The sequence below is a fragment of the Oryctolagus cuniculus genome, chromosome 13 (assembly GCF_964237555.1).
Source record: "Oryctolagus cuniculus chromosome 13, mOryCun1.1, whole genome shotgun sequence".
Lineage (NCBI taxonomy): Eukaryota > Metazoa > Chordata > Mammalia > Lagomorpha > Leporidae > Oryctolagus > Oryctolagus cuniculus.
Window position 1 is genome coordinate 97,770,042 of NC_091444.1, and position 21,610 is coordinate 97,791,651.

Sequence of the window (21,610 nt, forward strand, 5' to 3'; positions counted from 1 at the left end):
GTAACGCTGCCATCTGTAACACCAGCATCCCATATGGGGGCCAGTTCAGAGCCCCAGTTCTGCACTTCCAATCCAGCTCCCTGCTCATGGCCTGGGAAAAGTCGCAGAATGGCCCAAGTATTTGAGCTCCTGCCACTCACACAGGAGAAATGGAAAAAGCTCCTGGCTTCTGGCTTCAGCTTAACCCAGCCCTGGCTATTGTAGCCACATGGGGAATGAAACAGCAGGTGGAAAACCGCCTCCCCTCCGTGTGTGTGTGTGTGTGTGTGTGTGTGGCTCCCTCTCTGTGTTAACTCTTTCTAATAAATAAATAATTATTAAAAAAAGAGTCAAACAAAGAACCAGGTTAAAAATATAATTAACCTTCTGTTTTTCCTGTTTGATTTCTGTTCCAGTGCATAACACTTGCAGCAATCCTTCATCAATGAAAACATTGTCCAGGGGAATCTGACATTTGGGATCTGCGAAACCTGTCGGAAAATTCCTACTGAAATATGGCTGTAGGATCTTATGCCATCCAACCCGAAGTGTGACTATTACTTTAAAAAGACAATGTATCCCTTTCAGTCATCTAGATGACATTAACATTAACCTGAACTGAACCATTTTTAAACTAGTATTTACTAAATAAAACACTTAGGAATGTCATTAATAGTGTGTATATAAAAAGAGTTATTGCTTATTTTTTAGATTTAAGGTAATACAGGCAAAATAAGTAAGCACTTTATAGAAGTTATCTCCTAAAGAACCAGTAAAGAAATTATCCATCTTATCGATTTAGAGCCTTAATGTTGCTAAAAACACTAAAATGAAATAGCTACATTTCTTAAAATGATTTTCCTACAGGTTGTATCTAAAATAATGAAAATAACTGACGCTGCATCTCTAAATTAATCAAATGAAACATACTTACAATCTCATCTCCTGGCAACCAATATCCTTCTTGCTCAATACCAGCTTTTGAACCTTTGCAGCCCACTGTTAGAGTTTCGACAATAAGACCATCTTTCACAGCTAAGCTCAGCTGACGGGTGGTCTCTTTTGGATGCATACCGTGGACTCGAGACATATACCTGAATATAGAGGAAAAACGAATTTATAAATTCCTTAGTGCTGAAAATGGAAATTAATAAGAAAAAGGGGGTAATTTGTTTTATTATGATTTTTATTAATGAAAGTTCTGAATACTTAACTGTTCCAATTATATTTCAAACCTAAATTCTATTCTACATAGAGTAATATTTGTTCAAAAACAGTCAGTCCCAAACCAGCAAACACAAATCACTTAAAAGATTTCAACCATTCCACTGAGTTTTAGTGTCTGGAGGTATTACCACCAACTTCTATTCTTCAGGTTCTAAAATTAGAATTCTGTAACCCCCAAACATAGAATCTCAGAATCACAAAATTTTTTTCTAATACTTTTACTCAAAACTTAAGAAAATGACACCAGAGAAAAAGAACTACCTAAGTGTTTTTCACCATATGAGCATAAGGAAAAATGGACACATGCTCTGGTCAGCAAGGCAAAAAAGTACATTTTAACAAAATATACTTTGGACTGAGTCACCAAAAGATATGGTTTCTTTTATGTTTCCAAGGGACAAAATGAAATATTTCAAACATACCATGGATCACAGAGAACAACAGTAGAGATTCTTGTATTCATCAATTACATTTAACTCCTGTTACCATAAAAGAAGCATTATAAATACAGTTGAATTTTGGTCATTTTCAATTCCCCTCCCTACAAACCTCAACACTGATATCTCCAACTACTAGGCTTCCAAAAGCTCTTAAGATACAGAGAAAAAGGGGACCAGCACTGTGCTGTAGTAGGGTAAGCATCCATCTGCAGCGCTGGCATCCCAAACAGGTGCTGGTTCAAGTCCTGGCTGTTCCACTTCCAATCTAGCTACTTGCTGATGACCTGGGAAAGCAGAAGATGGCCCAAGTGTTGTGCCCCGGCACCCACATAGGAGAACCAGAAGCAGCTCCTGGCTTCATTCAGATGGGCCCAGCTCTGGCCATCAAGGCATTTTGGAGAATGAACCAGCCTTTCTCTCTGTCTCTCCCTCTTTTTCTCTGTAACTCTGCCTCTCAATTAAATAAATAAATCTTAAAAAAGATACCCAGATGAAAACATATTGTGAGTTAAATGAGACATATTAGACTTCTCCAGAAAACAAGTTTCATCAAGTCTTCAAGGAAATAAAGTAGGATAAAGAATTTGAGATCCCATTAGTCTATCACTCAAGTATCAACACAACAAATAATTCTGAAAATACAAAATGCCAGCATCGAAAGTCCTGATAAACTCAGAAGATGAATTTTCAGAATAAATCCCAATCAAAGCACTAGTAATAAGCATTTGTGTTTTCAGTACATGGAAGATACCTTTTTCTGTTTAGGAAATATATTTTCATATGTAAATATATTTTCATATGTAAAGGTCAGAACTCACAAAAATAATCGATTACAGATCGGAAAGTGGAGAAAGAAGATGGATAAAAGAAAAATGTGCTAATTTCATTACTGTTCACAGTACAAACCTAATTTTAAAAACTATATTAGAATTAAGCATACTACTTATTTATCATATAATCCTTAAAACGAAAATGTTTCCAAATTATCTGAAAAAAATTCATATAAAACACATTATACAATGAAACATAACAAAAGAAAATCTAAGGGCCGGGCATTGTAGCACCGTGGCTTAAGCCATCGCCTGCAACCTGCACCACATATGCACACCAATTCAAGTCCTGGTTGCTACACTTCTGATGCTTCTTGCTAATGCATCTGGATGGGCATCAGAGGACAGCCTGAGGATTTTTAGCTCTGCCACACTTATGGGAGACCCAGATGGAATTCCAGACTCCTGCCTTCACTGTGGCCTTGTAGGGAGTGAACCAGGGGGTGGAAGATCTCCATCTCTCCCTCTAACTCTGCCTTTCAAACAAATAAACAAATCTTTCTAAAAAAAAAAAAAAAAAAAAAAGAAGAAGAAGGAAAAATAGAGAACATATTAAATATGAGAAGGCCAAAAACAATTATGTTTGTCTTCTTAAATAAACACAAAACGGCTAAACTCAACAAATAAAAAAATATAAAGAATAACTCAGATTGAGAATCACGGGCAAAGACAAATACAATCTAAATGAAGCAGGGATTAAGACTGGATTGAAAATATATATATATAAAACGGCTAAAGTACTTGAGTCTGTGCCACTCACATGAGAGACCAAGATTGAGTTTCTGGCTCCTAGCTATGGGCTTCTGAGATGTCCAGTACTGGCTATTGAAGGCCTCTGTGGAATAAACTAGCAGATGCAAGAACTCTGTCTCCCTGTCTCTCTCGGAAAAATATTTACAAATGGGGCATGTGTATAATGTTAAAACTATAAGAAATAAGGGACAAATACAGAATTATGAGATTTTAATTTCCTCATCTCAGTTCACAAATAAATCTGTGAGGCAAAAAAAGTAAGTAGATATAGAAGATCTAACTAGTAAGACAGGGCTAGTTGATTTATTGTAAATTCAAAGTACCTTCAAAAGGCCCAAGGAACATTGGTAAAGATAACAAAACTGCCACAATGATGATCTTAATAAATTCCAAAAGTAAAAGACCTTAGATAATCACAGTGAAAGTAAGCCAAATATGAATAGCAAAAGCAGAAAACTCATAAACAACCATTTCATCAAAAAGTTTACCTAAAAATTTCTAAGATATAGGGAAAATTATTACAAAAGTTAAAGCAGTGCTAATTAAAAAAATAATACAATGAACTATTAATCAAGAGTTCCTTGTTAAGAAAAAGTGTCATTAGCTAAATCATCAACAGTAAAGACACAAAGCAATCACAGAAACTAAGAAATGTCTGTAGGCATATATCATATGTAAAATTGAAATTAGCATAAACAATTTGTTTCATACAAAAAAGCAAGATGGCTACTAGTATCTTCTAAGAAAATATGACCAAAATTTGACCACACAAAAAAACAGAATACTTAATAAGGTCAATTTCCCAAGAAATAAAGAGGTTGACAAAGTGCTTCCCTAGGAAAAACCAGCTAGCACCTATGCTTAAATCAACTGTCAAACTTTCAGTGACCAGATAACTCCAGCATGATTTACACTCTTCTAGTGCATAATACAGGAAAGCAAGGAATTGTGTATATAATAACAAAATCCTAAAAATGGCACAGAAAAAGAAAATTAGGCACAGGTGTTTGGTACACAGTTAATACAGCACTAGGGACAACAATATCCTATATGGCAGTGTCTATTTTCAAGTCCCAGCTCCATCGATTCCAGCTTCCTGCTGATGTGCACCCTGGGAAGTAGTAGGTGAACACTTAAGAGTTGAACTCCAACAACCCACGTTGAAGACTTAGATTGAGTTTTAGGATTCTGGCTTTGGCCTGGCAGCACCCCAGCTGTTGCCAGCATTTGGGGAGTAAACTAGAACGAAGATCATTGCCTTTAATATAATTAACTAGTAACTTAAAAGAAAAACATAGAAAAGGTAGCTTTCACAGGAGTGAAATATGGTCTACTATTCAATATAAATTAATAAATACTAATACATTAATATGTTGAAATATCAGAACACTATATCAAGTTTAATTCCAGGAATGAAATGAAGACTTAAGAAATCTAAAAATATAGGGGCCAGCCTCTTGGCATAGTGGTTTAAGCTGCTGCCCTCAATGCCAATATCCCATATGTGTGCCTGGGAAAGCAGCAGAGGAAAGCCTAAGTGTTTGGGCCCCTACTACCCATGTTGGAGACACAGAAGAACCTTCTGGCTCCTGGCTTCGGCATGGTCCAGCCCTGACCACTGTGGTCACTTGAAAAATGAAATAGCAGATGAAAGATATCTGTCTCTCCCTCTTTCTAGCTCGTTCAACTAAATAAGTAAGTAAATAAATAAATAAATCTAAAATATATATGGCTATATACATATAAGATGTATAAAAACTATATATAACTCAGTTCATCCCACTTGCAGAAAAAACAAACAAACAAAAAATTCTGTTAATCTTGATATTTACTAAAATTCAACAAGCAGCCCCTAACAAAACAAGACTGAGTAAATATTTTTTTTTTGATGTATTTGACAGAAATAGAGGTAGAGAGACAGAGAGAAAGGTCTTCCTTCCATTGGTTCACCCACCAAATGGCTGCTACAGCCGGTGCTGTGCCGATCTGAAGCCAGGAGCCAGGTGCTTCCTCCTGGTCTCCCATGGGGTGCAGGCGCCCAGGCACTTGGGCCATCCTCCACTGCCTTCCTGGGCCACAGCAGAGAGCTGGACTGGAAGAGGAGTAACCAGGACCAGAACCTGGCGCCCATATGGGATGCAGGCGCCACAGGCGGAGGATTAACCAAGTGAGCCACGGTGCCGGCCAAGTAAATACTTCTTAATCATAAATATTCAGACATGTATTGCTATCAATTTTCTTTACCACTCCGCAAATGTTAACCACACAGATGAAATAGGTATAAAAGGTGGTAAGGATGAAAACAATCATCATTTGCAATCTGCAAATCTAGAAACCATAAAACAATCAGCTCATGTGCTATTTTTAAATAAACAATTCAATCAACAACTTGGGGGAAAATTAACAGTAAAATTAACAACACTTTATATATACATCTAAAAACCAGTTAGATTTAAAAGACCTCTATTGCTTACATCAGCAACAAGAAAAACAAAATTCCTCGCAATAAATAGAAGATGTGGCAAAATCTGAACAAAGAAAATTCTGAAATGCTATGATGCGAAATATGAACACATGGGAATTATATGTGTTTTCTTTGGGGGGGGGCAACAAACCAGCAAAATGAAGTTCCAACTTATTGTTGGAGAACACTGTTTCATACATGCATCAAACAGGACAAAATAAATAAACAGCAACTTCACAGAACAAAAAGGATAAGGGGTAAATCAAAATTTTATCTTTAGTCTTACCCGTCTCCTACAAACCAAATACAGCACAGCTAACCACATATACGAAGTTTCTAGGGAGCCTGGAATAACCTTTGTTATAATTTTCGCGTTTTTTACAAGTTTTTTTTTCCTCCTGGGGGCACAGAATGACCACGGTCACACAACGAGAAGCGGGCGGAGAACCCGCCGCAGGCCGCCTTGACCGAGATTAAGGACGGCCAACCGCTGCCGCGCACACAAACACAACACGTAAATCGAAAGCACAAATAAATCCTCCTCTTAAAAGTACTCTTATTTTTCCAAAAGCGCAAAACCTTTCAGGTTTCGGTTCTCTGTCCTTCACGCTCTGCGGAACACTCGACCCTCCGGCGCCAAGGCAGGGCGAAGGCGTCGCCGGTCGCGGGGGGCGGGCTTCTGGGCGGAAGCTGACGCGGTTCCCGCCCCCCGACAGGAAGTGGAGCCCTTTTTCCCAGTCTGGCGGTGCCTTTCCTGGCTAGTCAGTTGGGTGATAACTTCTGTAGCCGCCTCAGCCGCCTCACCTACGTCTCCACATCTTCCTGCTCTACCTTCTTCATCTACCGCGTCCCTCACTAGCAGTCATTAGCAGGGGCATCGCTTCCGTCCTCTGCCTCCTCCGCAACTTCCTCCTCCTCTAAGTTGTCGGGGGTGATCTTAGCTGGCGTCCGCAGCCACGTGTGACGGTGGCTTTCCCACGCCAGTGATCCGGCGCCAGCGCTAAGGCTAGGGGCTCCACCGAGGCGGATGCGTGGGATGAACAGTGCAGCAGAGCAGCCGGTGGGGCAGGAATTCTGACAAAGATGGCATTTTGCAAGTGTTCTTGGAAATACTGATTAATTAATGTATGCCATGGAGACAAGAAAAAATAATGATGGTACACTACTTTAGTCTGCACCTCTAAATTTTAGATCACGTTTAAATATGAAAAACAAAATCACAAAATTATTAGAACAAAAACACTGGACAGTTTCTCACACTGATGGTGAGAAGAAACCCTGAAGGCATTGTAGGACTCAATTTCAAACACAAAAAACAAAACCTGAAGTTAAAGTACACATGACAAGCTGGCAGATTCATCTACATATCGCAAAACACCTAACAAGTGCTACAGATTCCTAATATAGAAGGAACTCCTGCTTATACAGATTGAGTATCCATTATCTGAAATGTTTGGAATCAGAAGGATTCCATTCTGAAATTTTTTGGATTTCAAAATATTTGCATAGACACAATGAGGTATCTTGGGAATGAGACCATGGTCTAAATATGAAATTCATGTGCTGCGATACCAAGAAACTTCAAAATGTCCGTATTTTAAAACTTCATGTCCGGGCCGGTGCTGGCTCACTAGGCTAATCCTCTGCAGCGCCGGCACACCGGGTTCTAGTCCTGGTTGGGGCGCCGGATTCTGTCCCGGTTGCCCCTCTTCCAGGCCAGCTCTCTGCTGTGGCCAGGGAGTGCAGTGGAGGATGGCCCAAGTGCTTGGGCCCTGCACCCCATGGGAGACCAGGATAAGTACCTGGCTCCTGCCATCGGATCAGTGCCGTACGCCGGCCACAGCGCGCCAGCCACGGCGGCCATTGGAGGGTGAACCAACGGCAAAAGGAAGACCTTTCTCTCTGTCTCTCTCTCTCACTGTCCACTCTGCCTGTAAAAAAAAAAAAAAAAAAAACAACCAACCAACCAACCAAACAAAAAAACCTTTATGTTCACTCTGCTCCGCCGCTCACTTTGCTAGTCCTCCGCCTGTGGCGCTGGCACTCAGGGTACTAGTCCCAGTTGCTCCTCTTCCAGTCCAGCTCTCTGCTGTGGCCCGGGAGTGCAGTGGAGGATGGCCCAAGTGCTTGGGCCCTGCACCCGCATGGGAGACCAGGAGAAGCACCTGGCTCCTGGCTTCAGATTGGCGCAGTGCGCCGGCGGTGGCGGCCCTTTGCGGGGTGAACCACTGGAAGGAAGACCTTTCTCTGTCTCTCTCTCTCTCACTAACTCTGCCTGTCCAACAAAACAAACAAACAAACAAACAAAAAACCTTTATGTTCCCGAAGAAGTGAATAGGTGGCTTGTTTTCACAGCATAGCCTCACCAATTCTGCCTATCAGAAACAGGTGTGGAGCTGTTACACAGTTTGAGTATCCTTTATTTGAAATGCTTGAGTCCAGACATTTTTCAGATTTTAGATTTTTCCAGATTCTAGAATATTTCCATATATATATAATGAGATATCTTGATGATGGGATTCAAATCTAAACACAAGGTTTATACATACTTTATACACATAGCCTGAATGTAATATTATTAAATATTTTAGTGAGCCTGTATTTTGACTGCAACTTGTCACATGGGGTCAAGTGTGAAACTTCCACTTGTAGTATACTGGCATTCCAAAATTTCAGACTTTGGAGTATATGTATTTTGGATTAGAGAAGCTAAACCTGTAGTAATATATTTTGTATCTGTGAGATTCATAAATACACAAAGACTTATAATCCATACTTCATTGGGAAGCACATCACTCGTGGAACCTGAATTAGTACTCCTTCTGTGGAGAACAATTTGATACTATTTGCCAAAAATAGAAATGTACTAGCCTTTAATCCAACAATTCTACTGCTAAGGACTGGCACTGTGGCATTGTGGGTGAAGCCGCCACCTGCAGCACCAGCATCCTACATGGGTTACAGTCCTGGCTGCTGTACTTCTGATTCAGCTCCCTGCTCATGCACCTGGGAAAGCAGTGGGAAATAGCCCAAGGCCTTGGGCCCCTGCACCACGTGGGAGACCCAGGAGAAGCTCATGGCTCCTGGCTTTGGCCTGGCCTATCCCTGCAATTGTGGCCATTTGAGGAGTGAACCAGCAGATGGATGACCTCTCTCTCTGTAACTCCACCTTTCAAATAAATACAAATCTTTTCTTTAAAAAATGAATTTATCCTTTAATTAGACGTGTCAAAATAATATATGTACAAAAATGGAAAATCATTTTAGCATCGTTGGCAGCAAGAAAATATTAGAAGCCATCTAAATAAAACTCTGGAGAACTATTCTGGTTAAATAATTTGTAACATGAAGCTATTTTAACAAGTTAATGGAAATTGGAATTAAAATACAAGTTTATTTTGGTTCAATTTTTAAAAATCCATGCATACAAGTACAACCACACCAAGGCTTATTATATAGACTTCATAAGAAGGAAAATGGTATTATAGGTGTTAAGCTGACACATGCTGTAAGATATGTTTCCAAAAAAATCAGGGTAGAAGATGCTATTTCTTAAAAACACTGCATAGCTATATTTGTATATGTACTGAAGAGTTCCAGAGATATATTCTTTCCAGAAGCAATGAAAAGAGTGGCCCATGGGGCCAGGAATAGGTGGAAAATATTTTAACATTTAAGCTTATTTTGGTGCAAAAATTTGAAAAACCCATAGTTCTTCAAAATATGCAGTTTGCATACTTTTAAAGGCTTCTCCTATTAACTAAAAATATGCTTATTTCAAAAAAGCAGCTATCCGGGCAGGCATTTGGCACAGTATTTAGACACAGCTTGGGATACCTACATCCCACAGTGGAGTACCTGGGTTAGAGTATGGGCTCCACTCCCCATTCTAGCTTCTTACTAATGTGCAACCTGAGAAGCAGGGTGAGGGCTCAAGTACTTGGAACACACATAGGAGATGTGGATTTATGTCCCAGCTCCTGGTTTTGGCCTGACCTGGGCATTTAGGGAGTAAATCAAGGGATGGGAGGTCTCTTTCTGGTTCCCTCACTCTGCTTTCAAATAAAATTAAAAAAATAAAAAATAAAATTAAAAATTATCTACCATTTATCATCCCTCCAGCAACATATGAAAAGTTCCTTTTTCCCACACAAGCTTGCTAACCTTGGGCAGTTCTTCCTTTGCAAACTCATCATAGCTTTTCTTGGTCATTCATTCACCCATAGTGACTTGGGATCAGTTTGCTAACACCCATGAAAATACTTAAGGAGAAGAAATACAACACAATACAGTCTTTCTCCTGATGACCTTGGTACGTCTGCTCATTTAGTTACATAATCTTCTATGTCTTTAATACAGTGTCAGGATTTTTCTCCATAAAATCCTTGCCTACCTATTGGGCTTTTCTTAGATAGTGCTTATGTTTCTTTTGAAAAAAGGATTTTCTTTAATACAGTATTTTCTGGTTGGTCATTTCTGTTGAGCAACATTATTAAACTCTCATTTGTTGTAAGTCTGTATGTAAAGTCTATTGAACTTGGATGTTCTTATCAATCTAATTATGCCTTCTAGTAAAATACACACCGTAGGTAGCAACAGTGGGTATATTTCTATTTTAGACTTTGCTACTTGAAGATGGTTAATGGTAGATATATTTTATCAATATAAATTGGCAAATATAAATACAAACACAATGCTTGCTATAGGATTTTTTTTTTTTTTTTGACAGGCAGAGTGGACAGTGAGAGAGAGAGAGACGGAGAAAGGTCTTCCTTTGCTGTTGGTTCTCCCTCCAATGGCCGCTGAGGCTGGCGCGCTGCGGCCGGCGCACCGCGCTGATCCAATAGCAGGAGCCAGGTACTTCTCCTGGTCTCCCATGGGGTGCAGGGCCCAAGCACCTGGGGCATCCTCCACTGCACTCCCTGGCCACAGCAGAGAGCTGGCCTGGAAGAGGGGCAACCGGGACAGAATCCAGCGCCCCGACCGGGACTAGAACCCGGTGTGCCGGCGCCGCAGGCGGAGGATTGGCCTAGTGAGCCACGGTGCCGGCTGCTATAGGATTTTGATAAATATATCTTTTACTGACAATACTCCTTCGCAGACCGAGCTTGCTGGTTCATTTAAACAAAAATATAATTACATTTTATTGGCCGGTGCCACGGCTCACTTGGCTAATCCTCTGCCTGCGGCGCCAGTACCCTAGGTTCTAGTCCCAGTTGGGGCGCCGGGTTCTGTCCCCGTTGCTCCTCTTCCAGTCCAGCTCTCTGCTGTGGCTCAGGAAGGCAGTGGAGGATGGCCCAAGTGCTTGGGCCCTGCACCCTCATGGGAGACCAGGAGGAAGCACCTGGCTCCTGGCTTTGGATCGAGGCAGCCCGCCAGCTGTAGCAGCCATTTGGGAGGTGAACCACTGGAAGGAAGACCTTTCTCTCTGTCTCTCTGTCTAACTCTGCCTGTCAAAAAAAAAAAAAAAGACATTTTCTTATTTCCTAATATTTAAAAATTTTTTTTTATTTTTAAAGATTTATTTAATTATTTAAAAGGCAGAGTTACATAAAGGCAGAGGCAGAAAGAAAGAGAGGTGTTCCATTTGCTGGTTCACTCCCCAGATGACCACATTGGCTGGAGTTGAGCTGACCTGAAGCCAGGAGCCAGCAGATTCTTCTGGGTCTCCTATGTGGGTGCAGGGGCCCCAGGATTTGGGCCATCTTCTGCTGATTTCCCAGGCCATAGCAGAGAAGCTGGATTGGAAGTGGAGCAGCCAGGGACTCAAACCGTGGCCCAAATACCAGCCACAGTGCCGGGCCCCCAAATTTATTTAATTAAGTTAGTTGAAAGACACACACACAAGTTAATTGAAAGACATGCACATACACAAATCACTCAGCCACTAGTTCATGGCCATAACAGCAGTGGCCAGTACAGGCCAAAGGCAAGACTTTAGAAGTCAATCCAGAACTCCCACATGGATAGTAGGAAGCCAAATACTTCAGCCATCACTAGCTACCTCAGGGAACCTGATATTAGGAGGAGAGCCAGAACTCAAACCCAGGCACTCCACTATAGGACACAGGCTTCCCAAGTGTTAACCACTGCACCAAATGTCTACCCCTCCTTGATCTTTTTTAATCTAAATGCTTTCTTCACACAAATGGTCTTCTTACTGGCTATTTGCTTAAACGACTTTAGAGCATGAATTAAGACACAATAAAAGAAGAGTTTTACTTTCTCTTTAGTAATAACACTGGACTCAATTTTCTTAGTTCAAAGACAACTGAAGTCACTTCAAGCAATATATTCTGGTTATCTTGGTCTCTGAGGACGTCAAAGATGTATATTGAAGAGCAGGGGATAAGGATCAGAACAGTGTGGCTGAAGGAATACTCCCAACTAGAATGTAAGAACAGCAGTGATGCTGAAAACGAATGAAAAGGGAGTGCTTCCTGAGAATATTGATCCCCCCTAAGAATACAGTAAGTGATTTTATGTATTCTTTCCCTACTTACTCTCTTGTTCTTTAAAAAAAAAAAAAAAAAAAAAGGCCGGTGCCACGGCTCAATAGGCTAACGGCACCAGCACCCTGGGTTCTAGTCCCAATTGGGGCACCGGATTCTGTCCTGGTTGCTCCTCTTCCAGGCCAGCTCTCTGCTATGGCCCGGGAGTGCAGTGGAGGATGTCCCAGGTCCTTGGGCCCTGCACCAGCATGGGAGACCAGGAGAAGCAGCTGGCTTCTAGCTTCGGATCAGCGGTGCGCTGGCCACGGCAGCCATTGGAGGGTGAACCAACGGCAAAAGGAAGACCTTTCTCTCTGTCTCTCTCTCTCTCACTGTCCACTCTGCCTGTCAAAAAAAAAAAAAAAAGGTTGCTATGTTCTTAAGAGGCTGATTCCCATTTGTTTTTCTTAAAAAGTAAAGATAAAGGTTACCCTGACTCAGATCTTTGTAAATATTGAATAATAAAGGAAAAACGTGATCCCACTGAGTATTATGGGCCAAGTATATGACAAGACTTAAGACTGTCTTGAATTAATTATAAATAAATTCTGAAGGTTGAATGATTTATATGATACCTCAAATATACTAATAGATCCCAATTGATTCTTCACTTTTTTAAATCATCAAATACCCAGGCAGAGGGCTTCAAGTAAAAATACTTGTGTTAATAATTCTAGAGACAGGTACTCCTGGACTCCCATTTTCATATAAGCTATTTAACCCATCACAAGGACTTTTTCTTCTGCCAACAAGGAGGTAAAAACAGCCCTCTGCACTTGAGACCTATTTACAGTGGACTTCTAGTCTGCCACTTTAATTTCACTTAAATACACTAAGTCATGGAATGGTGTGTAAATGTCTTTGCATTTTTAAAACAATTTTCTTTTTTCTCACATTCTACCCATTTCCATTCCTGTAATCTTCCTAACATCTGAAGTCCTAGAGTCGTCCTCTCTTTCCCAGGATACTCTTTCCAATTGCTGCTAAGCACTGAAGTGCATCCAAGCAACAGGTTGTAAAACCCTCCGTTGTTTCACCTCCTCTGAGATAATTCTGCATGTCCCAAGATGCACTCTCATGCACACACACTCACTCATTGTCTCTCTTTTTCTCTCAGCCACCCCACCTCCATACACAGAATTAATGGTAACCGCCCATGTGCCAATGTTTACTTAACTTGGCTACTAAAAAAAAACCTCATGAGTCATATTTCCTGAAAATAATTCTCTATCCTTAAATCTTCTAACAAGAATTAAATCTGAGAAACTTCTGGCATGTAGTTAGAAATGGATATATTGGAAGATGAGCACACTGATGAAAACATGGGCTCATGATGTGAAAGAATGAACCTCCACACAGCAGTGATAGGCTTCCTGCTAACTAAAACATGTAAGGACTATCTGTAATGTCCTCTCGTCCCCTTGCCAGCATTTTCACAGCATTCATGAAGTCTAGAGGTCTGAGAGAATTTTACAATTTTGATGGTAATAAAAAAATTATTTTAAGTGTATTCTGGGTAATCTGGACAAACACCTTATAAGTCTGTCCTGCCTTACAATCTCAGTACAACAACTGGCCCAGTGAAATGCTTGAGGCTGATCAAAAGACTTGTGAAAATAACAGAATCATAAAATTCAAAACAGAAATATAAGTGAACACTGATGTAATCTATTAATGCTAAAATACTTTCTGAGAATCAAAGCTATCGTAGTGACAGAAGGAGAAAATATAAAATATCTAACTACACAAAATGTCTGACTGGAAAAGAACTTGCTAATGACATACACACCAGAAGCCCATTTGTTTACAGCCTCTGGAACAATTACCACTAACTTCCTTTCTGCAAATTAAAAGTAAATAAAATGGAAAAACATTTACAACAAATATGATTCAAAGCTTATGCCCTTAAAACATAAAAGTAAAATAAGAAAACTATTTTCTGCTGTTATATTAGCAAAATATTTAAAATTATTATTCTTAGTTCTGGCTAAGAAAGTTCTTATTATGCAAACACCATGCATGGATCTCCAAAACTTTTTTACACCATACTATATTTGTCTTTTAATTCCATTTTCCATGAACTGATTGAAGTGTTCTTGCACATCAAGATAGCCACCTAAACCCATGGTTATGCAAAGTCCATTCTGAAAAGCAGTTCAGCATTATATAACAGCCTTACAAATCATTCTATCTTGACAATAATTCCACTTCTAAGGAAATCATTTGGGATAAAGAAAATGCTTTAAGTGGAAAAACGTTCCCCACATCATGAAGTTTCATACAGAAAGGCTTTAAATGTAATAGTAAAATAAGATATGGTATATCCATTCAGAATTCTATGCAGCTAATAAAATTACTGTTTTAAAAAACATAATGGTATGAGAAAATGTTCATGTTACAATATGGAGAAGGTTAAGATTTAAAGTTATTTACATGCATACATATCTATACATACAAACAGAGCAGGACATTGTGTTCTGCTACCATTAAAGGTTGTTTAGTTTATTCAGCTCAGTCCTTCCACTGAGAACTAGGACTCCCTCACCCACCCCCCCCCAAAAAAATCCTGAAGCATAGTTCATTTCATTTAGGGTCATCTTCCAATTCTGGAAGAAGCAACTGAAAGGATCAGAAGTCAATCAACTTCACAGGACCAGGGAGACAAAAATTGTAATGCAGGCACTCCAAAAAGGGAGAGATGATAAAAACCCACATACTTTAGCTAGAGATTAGTCCATTTAGACATTACAGTCCAGCTCTAAGTCATGTCAATTCCTGATTAGACTAAGGTAAGCTGAAATTGGTGGTACACCAGACATTACCCAAGATCTTCTACATGTTTCTATCTATGTGTCTGTCCAATCTGTATTTCAGAGACATCTGGGAATAATTACAAAAGACATAAAGGATTTGAGAGAACAAGGAATATACAAGTTAATTTTTTATTTGTTTTCAAGTCCTGGGATTGAGTATAATAATCTTCCTTCTTTAGTTCTCATTCTATAAATACTATGCACAGAACTCTTTATTCTTCACAGGAAAAAAAAAAAAACAAAGCAGAGGTAAAATTTCTTGCATTCATATCATTTTCCTAATTACAGCTTAATCATAACTGCTGAGTCTTAGTTTTTCTCATTTTTAAGCCAATAAAAATAATTGTGTTCACTGAATAGAAAACTACTTTGAAGATTTGATGGCGATTAATAAAAAAACTCTTCTCCATTAATTTTCATTAAATAATAAAGGCATTACAAAAATTTTTCTTCAGAAAATATAACTCCAAATGTCATACTATAACTACCTTTGATTTTGACCACTATTATACATGCAATGTCTTTAATTAAAATTAGCAAAGAAAAACTTTAAGTTATTTTAAACTAGGTGGAGAATAAGACATCATTTTTAAAACAGGTCAGGTTTTCATTTGGGGAAACAAGTATTCTTCCTGTGACACCTAGCACTACTTATATATAGTTCACACAGCTTCTGTTTTATAAAAGGGGAATATTTCAAATTCAAACTCTTAATTTCATTAATGAAGTATACAACTTACAGAGTGTTTCAATGTTTTTACATTATTAAATTAGAAGTATCTCAAAAAAGTTTATTGATTTTTATAAGACCTTATGAGTTTATTACCATGATACAGCTAATAAAAATGACAAATCTGTGTAATGATGCAAAAAGTACCATTGGTTCAAAACTAAAGTATTTGCCTCGTATCAGAAACGGAAATATATTATTAGGTTTATGGTTGATTTACTTTTTGGTTGGAAAAAAAGGATTCAATCAAGAGTATATTGTTTGGCCGGCGCCGCGGCTCACTAGGCTAATCCTCCGCCTTGCGGCGCCGGCACACCGGGTTCTAGTCCCGGTTGGGGCGCCGGATTCTGTCCCGGTTGCCCCTCTTCAAGGCCAGCTCTCTGCTGTGGCCAGGGAGTGCAGTGGAGGATGGCCCAGGTGCTTGGGCCCTGCACCCCATGGGAGACCAGGAAAAGCACCTGGCTCCTGGCTCCTGCCATCGGATCAGCGCGGTGCGCTGGCCGCAGCGCCGGCCTCGGCGGCCATTGGAGGGTGAACCACCGGCAAAAGGAAGACCTTTCTCTCTGTCTCTCTCTCTCTCACTGTCCACTCTGCCTGTCAAAAAAAAAAAAAAAAAAAAAAAAAAAAAAAAAAAGAGTATATTGTTTGACATATACTTTATTATGTAACAAGAACATTTTAATTAAAATTGCCCCTGAAATCTAAACCAGAGAACTCAAGACATAGGACCAGGAGCCGGGGTTCTAAGGTAGTGGATAAAGTTGCCACCTGCAGCACTGGCATCTCAAATGGGCACCAGTTCCTGTTTGGTTGCTCCACTTGGGATCTAACTCCCTGCTAATGGCCTGGGAAAAAAAGTAGTCAAGGTGGCCCAAGTGCTTGTGCCCCTGCTAGCCAAAGCACAGCCCTGTCTGTTGCAGCCATGTGGGGAGTGAACCAGCAGACAGAAGATCTCTCTCTCTCTCTCTGACTTTCAAATAAATAAGTCTTAAAAAAAGACACAGGACTACTGCCATCTAACTTGAGCTTTCCAACAACCAGAAAATGGTAAACTTTCTGAAAATCCTAGGAGCTTCTTTATGGTCTTAGTTGTACCAGAAATAGCTATGGGGGTGGGCATTTGGCACAAGGGTTAAGACCCAAATTGGGAGGTCCATATCCCATATCAGATTCTGCCTCCAATTCTAGCTTCATGCTAATGTGCTCCCTGGGAGCTAGCAGGTTACAGCTCAGGTACTTGGATCCCTGCCACACACATGAGAGACCTGGACTGAGTTCCTGCCTACTAGCTTCAGCCTAGTCCAGCTGCTGTCAGCACCTGTGGATTAAAGATTACTTCTGGCCGGTGCTGTGGCTCACTTAGCTAGTTCTCCGCCTGTGGCACCTGCACCCCAGGTTCTAGTCCTGGTTGGGGCGCCGGTTCTGTCCCAGTTGTTCCTCTTCCAGTCCAGCTCTCTGCTATGGCCCGGGAGGGTCACAGGATGGCCCAGGTTCTTGGACCCTGTAACCACATGGGAGACTGGGAGGAGGCACCTAGCTCCTGGCTTCAGATCAGCACAGCACACCGGCCGTGGCGGCCATTGGAGGGTGAACCAACGGCAAAAGGAAGACCTTTCTCTCTGTCTCTCTCTCTCACTGCCTAACTCTGCCTGTCAAAAAAAAAAAAAAAAAAAAAAGATTGCTTTTTCTCTCTCAGTAAATCTGCCTTTCAGATAAATAATTAATTTTTTAAAAAAGATAATATACATTAAAAAAAAACTATACATGAATTGTAAAATATTTTGAAATATTCAAGCTGGATTGGAATTGCAGCAACCAGGACTGGTAAAAGCACTCCAACGTGGGATGCCGGCACCGCAAGCAGTGGTTTAGCCTGCTGTGTCACAATATGGGCCCCAATGATGTGTATTTAGAAGATTTCTTGTATTAGCTTTACTCCTGATTCTGTTTAAATCCTAAACTTCATTTTTTCTTTTCCTCATTCTTCTCATTTCCATGTAATACAAATTACCTTCCCGTATTTTACATATTTTTTTCAAGTGTTCCCCAAATGCTTTTGAAACAGATGCAGATTTAATAAAATAAGCAAAGTCTATTTATTTATTTTAAAGACTTTATTTATTTATTTGACAGGTAGAGTTAGACAGTGAGAGAGAGACAGAGAGAAAGGTCTTCCTTCCGTTGGTTCACTCTCCAAATGGCCGCAACGGCTGGAGCTGTGCTGATCCGAAGCCAGGAGCCAGGAGCTTCTTCCTGGTCTCCTATATGGGTGCAGGGCCCAAGCACTTGGGTCATCTTCCACTGCTATCCCAGGCCACAGCAGAGAGCTGGACTGGAAGAGGAGCAACCGGGACTAGAACCGGTACCCATTTGGGATGCCAGCGCCACAGGCGGAGGATTAACCTAGTGCCCCATGGCGCCGGCCTCGTAAGTCTATTTATTTGATATGCATACATGAATGCAAAGCAGATGTACACACGCACACAAATTAAATGCTGTCCATTCTTTCTCCTTGATGCAAAGAGGAAAGATGTCTTCTTGACTGTTTGGTTTACTGTTTGGTTTACCAGCAGAATGCTTCAATCTTACCCCAGTTACAGACATTCTCTTTTCTTCTTTTTTCCATTCTCCAGTAATTGAAAATATGAATTAATATATATCATAATGAAATCAAGTGTTTACAATCTTATGTTAAAACTGAATTCTATTATTGAAAATATTTTTCCTTTTTATATATATTTTCTGGCCCTAAGTCAAATCTAACTTTATTTTCTACAGTGCTCAGCATATAATTAGTACACAATCTATTTCAACAGATCTGTAAGAGAAAATTTCAATGATTAGCAAATTCTATGATGTATAACCTACTAATTTTTTGTATAGATTCTTTCAAAAATGAGTAACTGAAAATAGTAGGCTTTTTCAAAACATCAATTTCTATATTCTTTTCAAATCATGACAACTTTTTTAATCTTCTACTTTTCACTTATAAAGTCTTTTTTATTTATTTGAAAAGCACAGCACAGAGAGCTTGCACGTATGAGAGAGAGAGAGAAAGAGAGAGAGAGAGAGAGAAAGGAGAGAGAGAGAGAATGATCTTCCCTTTGTTGGTTCACTCCACAAATGACTGCAACAGCCAGGTCTGGGCCAGGCTAAAACAGGACCCAGGAGCCTGGAAATTTATCTTGGTCTCCCACATGGGGCCCAAGTCCTTGCATTATTTTTCACTGCCTTCTAAGGCACATTAGCAGGAAGTTGGGTCAGAAATGGAGTAGCAGGGACTCGAACAAGCACTCTGATATGGGATGCTGGCATTGTAAATGGCAATTTAATCTGTTGCATCACAATTATTTTTAAACTCAGATATAAAAATGGTTACAATATAAAAATGGTTACAGATATAAAAATGGTACTTTTTATCTAGTTTATTGGAGAAAAATAATTGAAAATAAAATAACTATGCCTTCTTTTTTCAATTTTATGTAAAATTCATCTTTATAACAACAGAATTCTATTCAGAAATAATATTTAGCAGAATGCACTTTCCATAGTAGTAACAGGAATATTCACAGACATACAGCATATAAATAATGCTATTTTCATGTAAGACCATTTTTCAGTCTGATGATCTGGCATAGAATATTCTTCAGTGAAAGAAAAGAGAAATAACTTAAAAGAAAACAATTAACTTAAAGAATGATTATCACTGACTTGTTCACTTAAAACATAGTGGAATGAGTTGTCAATATGCCTGAATGTGATTCAGATATACATATCTGGACATACAAGGCAGGTTTCCCTGACAGTAAACTATGATTAGAAAAAGCCTAGTAATTAATCCTCATTTCCACGTTCAACTCACCCTACCCTTCTTTATCAACTATTTCCCCAACAAATTTTTATACCTCCCAATTACTTCGTTTTTAGTGTTTTTTTAAACACAATTTATTTTATTTATTTGAAAAGCAGAGTTACACAGGGGGCCGGAGGAGGGGAGTCTTCCATCCACTGGTTCACTCCCCAAATGGCACCAAAGGCCAGGGCTGGCCAGGCTGAAGGCAAGAGCCAGGAACTCCTTTTGGATCTCCCACATGCATGAAGGGGCCCAATACTTGAGCCATCCTCCACTGCTTTCCCAGCTGCATTAGCATGAAGCTGGATTGGAAGTGGAACATCCACGACTCGAACTGGTGCCCATATGGGATGCTGGTCCTGAAGGTGGCAGCTTAACCTGCTATGCCACGATGCCAGCCCCTTCTTTTAGTGTTTAAATGAAGAATTTATATACACAAATGCAATAGGCATTTGGTCTAGCTGTTGGGATGCCCACATTCCATACTGGAGTGCCCAGGTTTGAGTTCTGACTCCACTCCTCTGCTAATGCCGATCCTAGGATCCTAGGAGGCAGAAGTAATGGCATAACTAGCTGGGTCCCTACCATTCATGTGGAGACAGGGATGGTGCTCCTGGCTCCCGACATTGGTCTGGCCCACCTGTGGCCACTGCTAGCATTTGGGGAGTGAACCAGTGGATAGGAGATCTCTATCTCTCTCAAATAAATTGGAAATTAAAAATTACATACATAATGATGTATTTAGAGAAGGGATCAATTCTGACAGACGCTCACTGGATGTACCCATCCTTGTGGCATGTACCACCACTAGTTTCCAGTTTTCTGAACTTTGTGTGATCCATTTCCCCTTCTTTGTCTTCATTTTGCCCTGTGTATATACACTCCTTAAAAACCATTTTAAGTATTTAGTGTTGCCAGTTTTTAAAATTTACAGAAATGGAACCATTCTGCATGTATTCTTTTGTAATCTGTTTCCTTTCCTCATTGGTATGCGTTTGAAATTAATCCATATTGAACTGTGAAGCTATCTTTATTTTTACTGCAGTATAATAGTCTGTTATATGAATATACAACTATCCATTCTACTCTTGATGATCATTTCTGGTGCTTCTTGATTCTGACATTGGTATTACAATTTCTATAGCTTATTTATCTTGTAAAATGTGATTTCATATATCTATTATTTTAATTTTACTCACAAGTATATCAAGTGTTCACTCCCTACAGTTTTCATGTCAGAGCTTTCATTTGTGATCTTTTTTTCCTGCCTGATGTGAATCATTAAGGATTTCTTTACTCTTGAATTCTGTCTAACAAGCTCTTAATTTCAACCTCCTCCTTGAAAGGTAAACATGTCTAGGCTGTTAGTTTCTCTTACTAAACATTGAAGCCATTATTCCACAGCCATTTGAATTCCAGCACTGCAGTTAAAAAGTCAGTTTTGATTCTAACTATGACACCTGCGTAATAGCTTTATTTAGAAAAAAATCAATGGTTCCATTTAAGATTTTTTCCTTCCCTTTATTAAATTCTCTAATTTTCACCATCATATGGCTCAGTGTTCTAGATGTTTTTAATTTTTTCTATATCGAGCTTCCTAGATCTGAATATTGGTATGTTTTAATAATTCTAGAGAAATTTTAGTTGATACCTGTAACTACTGATTCTCATTCCCTTCATTCTTTCCTTCTATAACCACACATATACAGATCCATCAGTGAACTTGTATGCAGAATCTATCAACTGCATTATAAAACTTTAGTTATAGTAGTGAAATAAAGAAACTCAATAAAACATAGGCAAAGAACTGGAATGGATGATTTGTGGAAGAGTCACGGTCAATAATCAAATTAAAAGATGCTTAGTATCTTTACTCATGAGGGATTTGAACCATGATGAGATTCTACCACAAATCCACTGAAATTGGAAAGAAATGTAGAGAACTGGAATTCTCTTACTTTGCTAGTGGACTTATAACAACAATTTTGCCATTTCTAATAAAGTTAAGCATACAGTTATTATGTGGCCTA

At 39.6% G+C, this 21,610-nt stretch overlaps 1 protein-coding gene across 30 annotated transcripts in view; it reads right to left on the reverse strand.

Annotated features, from left to right (window-relative positions):
• Window positions 1-21,610, reverse strand: part of ZMYND11 (zinc finger MYND-type containing 11) — a 128,825-nt gene that overhangs the window by 63,327 nt on the left and 43,888 nt on the right. For 26 of the 30 annotated variants that reach the window (XM_070056020.1, XM_070056008.1, XM_070056021.1 and 23 more), the window contains one exon: window positions 914-1,073. In XM_070056020.1, coding sequence (XP_069912121.1) covers window positions 914-1,073 — 160 coding nt within the window. Of the gene's footprint in view, window positions 1-913; window positions 1,074-5,979; window positions 6,374-21,610 lie in introns of those variants that run through there. The other 4 variants (XM_051835907.2, XM_070056017.1, XM_070056025.1 and 1 more) reach the window with 4 other exon arrangements.